Source organism: Camelina sativa, chromosome 7, assembly GCF_000633955.1.
Source record: "Camelina sativa cultivar DH55 chromosome 7, Cs, whole genome shotgun sequence".
Classification (NCBI taxonomy): Eukaryota; Viridiplantae; Streptophyta; class Magnoliopsida; order Brassicales; family Brassicaceae; genus Camelina; species Camelina sativa.
In genome coordinates this window covers 3,339,313-3,346,121 of record NC_025691.1, presented here as the reverse complement: position 1 = coordinate 3,346,121, position 6,809 = coordinate 3,339,313, and the positions used below count along the sequence as shown (strand labels likewise).

General features: G+C 34.3%; 2 protein-coding genes across 2 annotated transcripts in view; one reads left to right on the top strand and one right to left on the bottom strand.

The window, feature by feature from the left end:
- LOC104704236 overlaps positions 1-4,068 on the bottom strand; it is a 4,199-nt gene extending 131 nt beyond the window's left edge. The window contains exons 1-3 of the mRNA XM_010420355.1: positions 4,006-4,068; positions 334-2,049; positions 23-257 (exon numbers count right to left, since the gene is read on the bottom strand). Of these exons, the coding sequence (XP_010418657.1) occupies positions 23-257; positions 334-2,049; positions 4,006-4,068 (2,014 nt within the window). The remainder of the gene's footprint in view (positions 1-22; positions 258-333; positions 2,050-4,005) is intronic.
- Positions 5,984-6,664, top strand: LOC104704235 (putative F-box protein At2g33200). The gene has a single exon (XM_010420353.1). The coding sequence runs from the start codon at positions 5,984-5,986 to the stop codon at positions 6,662-6,664; it is 681 nt and encodes a 226-aa protein (XP_010418655.1).

Below are 6,809 nucleotides of genomic sequence, written 5' to 3'. Positions count from 1 at the left end.
TATCTTGACTTCTTTGGTCTACCAGCACCACGAATTTCCTCCGGTGGAAGACATCTTTTGTTTGCTATATCAAGCGGAGACTCCAATTCAACATCTTCTGGATTAATAGACTCAACATATGCATTGTACCAATAGATTTTTGTGTAGTAACGATGTATGAGTGTTTCTTCGGATAGATTGGGACGCTTCATAGCAGCAGCAAGAGCGTGTTCACATGGAATCTTATCAATATTATAAACGCGACAAGTGCAACGCATCTATTACAAGTGGAAAAAGGATTTTAGTAAATTAAGTCTTAACATATATGAATTACGAAAAGAAAAAAAAAGGTACCTGTTGTAGATCAACGACACAAGCAAGATCACCGCCAGTGACATGGCTACGATGAGCATCTATGTGTTGCACATAAAGAGTATTGGCAATAACAGTTCTTATTTTCAATGTTTTTTCAACTTTCGGAGTGAACAGAGTTGGTTGTGACATAGCGCGCTCCCGACGTCTCATAAACCACTTTGAAATCAACTTTCGTAACTCATCTAATAAACAAGCAATAGGATATTCACGTGCATTTAAAAGAACTTTATTCATAGACTCGGCGATGTTGCTTGTCATTATACCATACCTATTTCCTGGAAAATTTGCTCGAGACCACAAACGAACATCAACCTTCTCCAAATATGTCGCAAGCTCAGGCTTTTGAATTCGAATTTCATTGAATATCGTAGTGAACTCAGAAACTCTGTAAGCTCTCATGGCTCTTTTTACCAAGATCAATAAACTACTACCTTTGTAATTCTTGAGAAGATTTTGATGGAGATGATATGTACATATTCCCCGATGAGCTAATGGAAACACCTTGCTAATTGTTTTACCAATCGATTTGTGTCTATCAGAAATCAAAACCAGCTCTTGATGGTCGGGGCATATTGTACGTAACTGAGTTAGAAACCACTCCCATGCAACATCATTCTCAGAATCTACAATTCCAAAAGCTAGGGGGAATATCTTACCATTTCCATCTTGCCCAACAGCTACAAGCAAAACACCCAAGAACTTTCCTTTCAAATGAGTCCCATCCACCACAATCACATTTCTTATAAACTGAAAACCATTGATACATGCACCAAATGCAATGAATAAATACTTAAATCTATCTTCTTCATCGCATTCAAGTTCGGTAATTGTACCTGGATTTGCTGCCTTAATTCTATGCAGAAAAGAAGGCAAATCAGCATACCCACTCTCCCATGTACCTCTTACCATCTCACGTGCATGCACTAATGCTTTGTATGCTTTCCAGTAATCAATGTCAATACCATACATTGCCTTCATCACATCCATGATATGCATAGGTCTTATTCCTACACTAATTTTTCCAAATTTTGCCAAATACAACTCTCCAAAGCATTTTGATGTTGCTTGTCGATGACGAGAACACCTTTTAGTAACAGGACATGTATGAATATCTATGTACTTTCGTACCTTAAATTGAGAAGATCTTCTAATCGTTGATGCACGGATCCTCCAAGAACAACCAGGGACATAACAATTCAGCACTAGCAAAGTTTTTGTAGACTTGATGGTTGTATAATCAAAATTCTGAAAAATTGTGATCATACGTAACTTAAACTGCAACTCTTCCTTACTATCATATATTTGCCCTACCCATATACGCTCAAGAGTCTGTGCAGTGGTGTTTAGACCTTCTAAACCTCGAATCATTTGCTTTTCGATCTTACCACTAAAAGACATATCTGAAGAAGACGTTTCATTACCATCAATTGAATGACAATAATATTCGTCTTCGTCGAATTCAGCAAATGTAAGACTTTTTTTCTCATCACCACCACATCCAGCAATTATACCACTTTTGACCTCTTCGTCACAGACATTGTATTGTAAACAACTTTCGACTTCCTCTTCACCACATCCATCAAGAGTGCCACTTTTTTCCTCATCTATACAATATCCATCAAGAGTACCACTTTTTTCTTCATGTTCACCACCCTCATCAATGGTGCCACTTGTTTCATCATTGTTTTTAGTTTCCTGTAAAATAAAAGAATTTGATTAGTAAAGTGAATCAAGAATGATGGAGCATGAAAAGAAATACTAACAAACAAGTCTGCTAAAATTAATATTAGAAGTCTCCCAAAACACAGAATACCGTCCACAAACTAACTACAAGTCGGCAGACTAACTTGACAAAATCTATTTAAGAAGTCTACCAAAAATGCGAAGAATTCACCGAAGTCTACATGTATCTCCGCAGACTAACTATAAGTCTAACAAAATATTTTTTTGAAGTCTACCAAAAATACAAAGATTTCACCGAAGTCTATGAATCTCCGCAGACTAACTATAAGTCTGACAAAATATATTTAAGAAGTCTACCAAAAATGTGAAGACTTCACCGAAGTCTATATATCTCCGCAGACTAACTATAAGTCTGGCAAAATATATTTTTGAAATCTACCAAAAAAGAGAAGACTTCACCGAAGTCTATGAATCTCCGCAGACTAACTATAAGTCTGACAACATATATTTTTGAAATCTACTAAAAAAGAGAAGACTTCACCGAAGTCTATATATCTCCGCAGACTAACTATAAGTCTGGCAAAATATATTTTTGAAATCTACCAAAAAAGAGAAGACTTCACCGAAGTCTATGAATCTCCGCAGACTAACTATAAGTCTGACAAAATATATTTTTGAAATCTACCAAAAAAGAGAAGACTTCACCGAAGTCTATGAATCTCCGCAGACTAACTATAAGTCTGGCAAAATATATTTTTGAAATCTACCAAAAAAGAGAAGACTTCACCGAAGTCTATGAATCTCCGCAGACTAACTATAAGTCTGACAAAATATATTTTTGAAATCTACCAAAAAAGAGAAGACTTCACCGAAGTCTATGAATCTCCGCAGGCTAACTATAAGTCTGGCAAAATATATTTTTGAAATCTACCAAAAAAGAGAAGACTTCACCGAAGTCTATGAATCTCCGCAGACTAACTATAAGTCTGACAACATATATTTTTGAAATCTACTAAAAAATAGAAGACTTCACCGAAGTCTATGAATCTCCGCAGACTAACTATAAGTCTGACAAAATATATTTTTGAAATCTACCAAAAAAGAGAAGACTTCACCGAAGTCTATGAATCTCCGCAGACTAACTATAAGTCTGGCAAAATATATTTTTGAAATCTACCAAAAAAGAGAAGACTTCACCGAAGTCTATGAATCTCCGCAGACTAACTATAAGTCTGGCAAAATATATTTTTGAAATCTACCAAAAAAGAGAAGACTTCACCGAAGTCTATGAATCTCCGCAGACTAACTATAAGTCTGGCAAAATATATTTTTGAAATCTACCAAAAAAGAGAAGACTTCACCGAAGTCTATGAATCTCCGCAGACTAACTATAAGTCTGGCAAAATATATTTTTGAAATCTACCAAAAAAGAGAAGACTTCACCGAAGTCTATGAATCTCCGCAGGCTAACTATAAGTCTGGCAAAATATATTTTTGAAATCTACCAAAAAAGAGAAGACTTCACCGAAGTCTATGAATCTCCGCAGACTAACTATAAGTCTGACAACATATATTTTTGAAATCTACTAAAAAATAGAAGACTTCACCGAAGTCTATGAATCTCCGTAGACTAACTATAAGTCTGACAAAATATATTTTTGAAATCTACTAAAAAAGAGAAGACTTCACCGAAGTCTATGAATCTCCATAGACTAACTATAAGTCTGACAAAATATAATTTTGAAATCTACTAAAAAAGAGAAGACTTCACCGAAGTCTATGAATCTCCGTAGACTAGCTACTAAATCTGCTGATTATCTATAGACTTAATAGTAAATTTGATGATAAATCCAAATCTACCAAAAAACGCAGACTTTGGAAGAGCTCATCTTCACGAAGTCAGCCAAAACATGGCAGACTAATTAAACTTTTCATATTCCACATCAATAAAACTTCTAGAAGAGTTACCTCCATCTCGATGATCGTTGAATACTGGAGATTAAGGTTACAGTTGCGTTTGTTATTCACCATTGATTGTATTCAAAAATCCTACAAACCAAAATCTTATTAATTAAAATTCTCATACAATATGCAATATAACACTGAATCATAGTCAAACTAATTTTTTAATACAAACAGAAGGTTTAGTGACATGGTCGAAGATGAACAGAAGCTTACCGTTTCCACTTCAATGATTAACCAATGGTTTTGATGTACTTAAAATTGTAGAAGATGAACAGTGGATATCGACTGACTATGTCAAATGTTTCATCTTTTTAAAAAATATTTTCTTTTTCATTTGATTCACTTATTAAATTGTTTTCTTTATTAATTTCATTTTCCTAATATTTCCTAATTTAAATTTTGTTTTCAAATAATATTCTGAACATTTAATGTAATATTTTATATGTGATTATTACAATATTTATGTAGTTAGGAAGGAAAATGAATAATATGTGAAGGGATAATATGGTAAAAATATACTTTACAAATCTTTTAAAATCTTAATAGGTTAGTTTAGTTGTTTCTAATAAATTCTAGGTTATTATAGCAAATCTCTCTAAAATAATTAATACATGAATTTTTGTAGATTGATTTTTCTTTTTCTCTGCAATTATCCCAAAAGATAGATAGATAGATAAAAGACATCTCTTTGACCAAAAAAAAAGAAAAAAAAAAGAAAAAAAAAGATAAAAGACATCTCAAAATCATTAAAGATTTGAAAGCTCTCTGGGCCTATGAGTAGTTTAGTTGGCCGTAAGGTGGGTGACTGTGCTCAATGGTATGTATCCAATATAATTAGGCTCACTAGCAATTAGCCCAATTCCTCATTAAAAAAAAAAAATTATGTTATCCATTCTAATTGTAAGGATACAGTTTCATAGTCAGGATCTGAAGTTTGTTGCAGTCTAGGGCAGAGCGGTTTAGGGCTGGGCATTCGGCTAACCCGCATTCGGGTCGGGTAAACAGGTTTAAAAAAATAAAATTTATTAGGTATTTTTAGATATATGGGTTCGGTTCGGTTTGGCTACTATCGGATTCAGGTCGGTTTGGGTTACAAATTTTAGAACCCGATTAGTATCCGAACTACCGGGTACCCGAAAAAATGTAACTAAAATTAATTCAATTTAAACAAATTCAGTTAAATTTTGACTTATGTGACAAAATATTTTAGAGATTTTGATTATTTTTGATATTTAGCTATAAAACTAACAGAAATATTCAGAATTATAATCATAATTTTGGAGTAATTGCATTATATTAATGATAAATATTATAAATATGTTTATATGTTCGGGTTAAATGGGTACCCAAACGAGTACCGGGTATTACTCGACCCTAACCCGAACCCACGTGTATTAGAAAATAAAACTCAATAGAGTTTTATAGGCAAACCCATATCCAACTCGAACCCGGTTTTCCGGGTCGGGTTTCACATTGGATATTCGGGTACGGTTTTTATGCCCAGTCCTAATAGAGCCTTTTGGACGCCTCTGTTGTTAGCCGTACGATTAAAAGACAGGTGTACAAATTAGTATTCCAAAGACCCAAATATTAATGGATTCAATCCTATGTTTTAAAGATTTAAATGATTTGATTTTGATGATTTTAGATAACTTGTTATGATCTATTATATTGTAGAAAAATTCCAAATCTCATTTGAAACCATTATATTTAGACTTAACTAAGAAAATTCTCTAAAATATAAAGTTTTTTAAAATCTAATCCTCGTTTTTAAATAATAGATGGATTTTCAAGTTTAATTTTTTAAATCACAATTTAATAACATTGAATTTCTTAAGATTCTTTAAAATCTATGATTTAATAACATAGAATTTGTTATGTTTGATTGGATACATCCTCTAATAGTTCTCTCGTCTCTCCAAACCAAACCCTAAATTATTTTACATTCATATGAATTCTTTTTGTTTTACGTGGGACGACAATGTCTGAAAATCATGATTGGTCAGATCTTTGTCCGGATCTCTTGCGATCGATCTTCAAAATCTTAAACAATAAGGATTTTCATCGAACAAGGACCGTTTGCTCAAACTGGAATGTCGTGTCCGCAACATGTAAGCGAACTCTGTATCCATGGCGAATTCTATTGGGAAAGAACTCTAGTTTGTTATACGATCCCGAAGATGACGACAAGATCCGAGAATTCGAACATCCCGAACTCGACTTATCAGAGTATTCCAAAACCAAAACCTATTGTATCGCTGTCTCCAGCAACTGGCTCCTGGTGGCAGATCTTCGTATAAATTTCAATCTTTTGAACGTGTTTACTAAGGTAAAGATTCACCTCCCGCCTCTGGAGTTATCGTTTATTGGGATCGAACATGATGATGACGACTTAGAGGAGTGGGAGTATTACATCGATCGTGGGGACTTGGTATCAGGATTAGCTGTTGTGTGGATTAACGAGAGAACAAGGGATTATGTCGTCGCTTGGGCTTACAAACGAAACTTGTTGTTCACGTTCAAGAAAGGCGATGAAGCATGGCGAAGGAATATTCGAGGCACAAAGTGTAGTGATATGGCGTTTAAGGATAATAAGCTTTATGTGTTTACTCTTGAGCACTACATCAAGATTCTTGATTTCTCTGGAGATTCCCCGAGATAGTCACTCGAAAACCCTTATCTTAATCATCGGTTCAGCTTCGAGATGGCACGAACGGAAAGCATTTGGAAAAGGAGATTACTGGTCACGAACAAGGGAGAGGTTATGGTCATTCAGAGCTCTAGAGTGTGCAAAGACAAGTATGTGT

What these genes read in the sequence shown, in the direction of transcription:
- LOC104704235 (XM_010420353.1), top strand. Translation starts at nt 5,984, where the DNA reads ATGTCTGAAAATCATGATTGGTCAGATCTTTGTCCGGATCTCTTGCGA.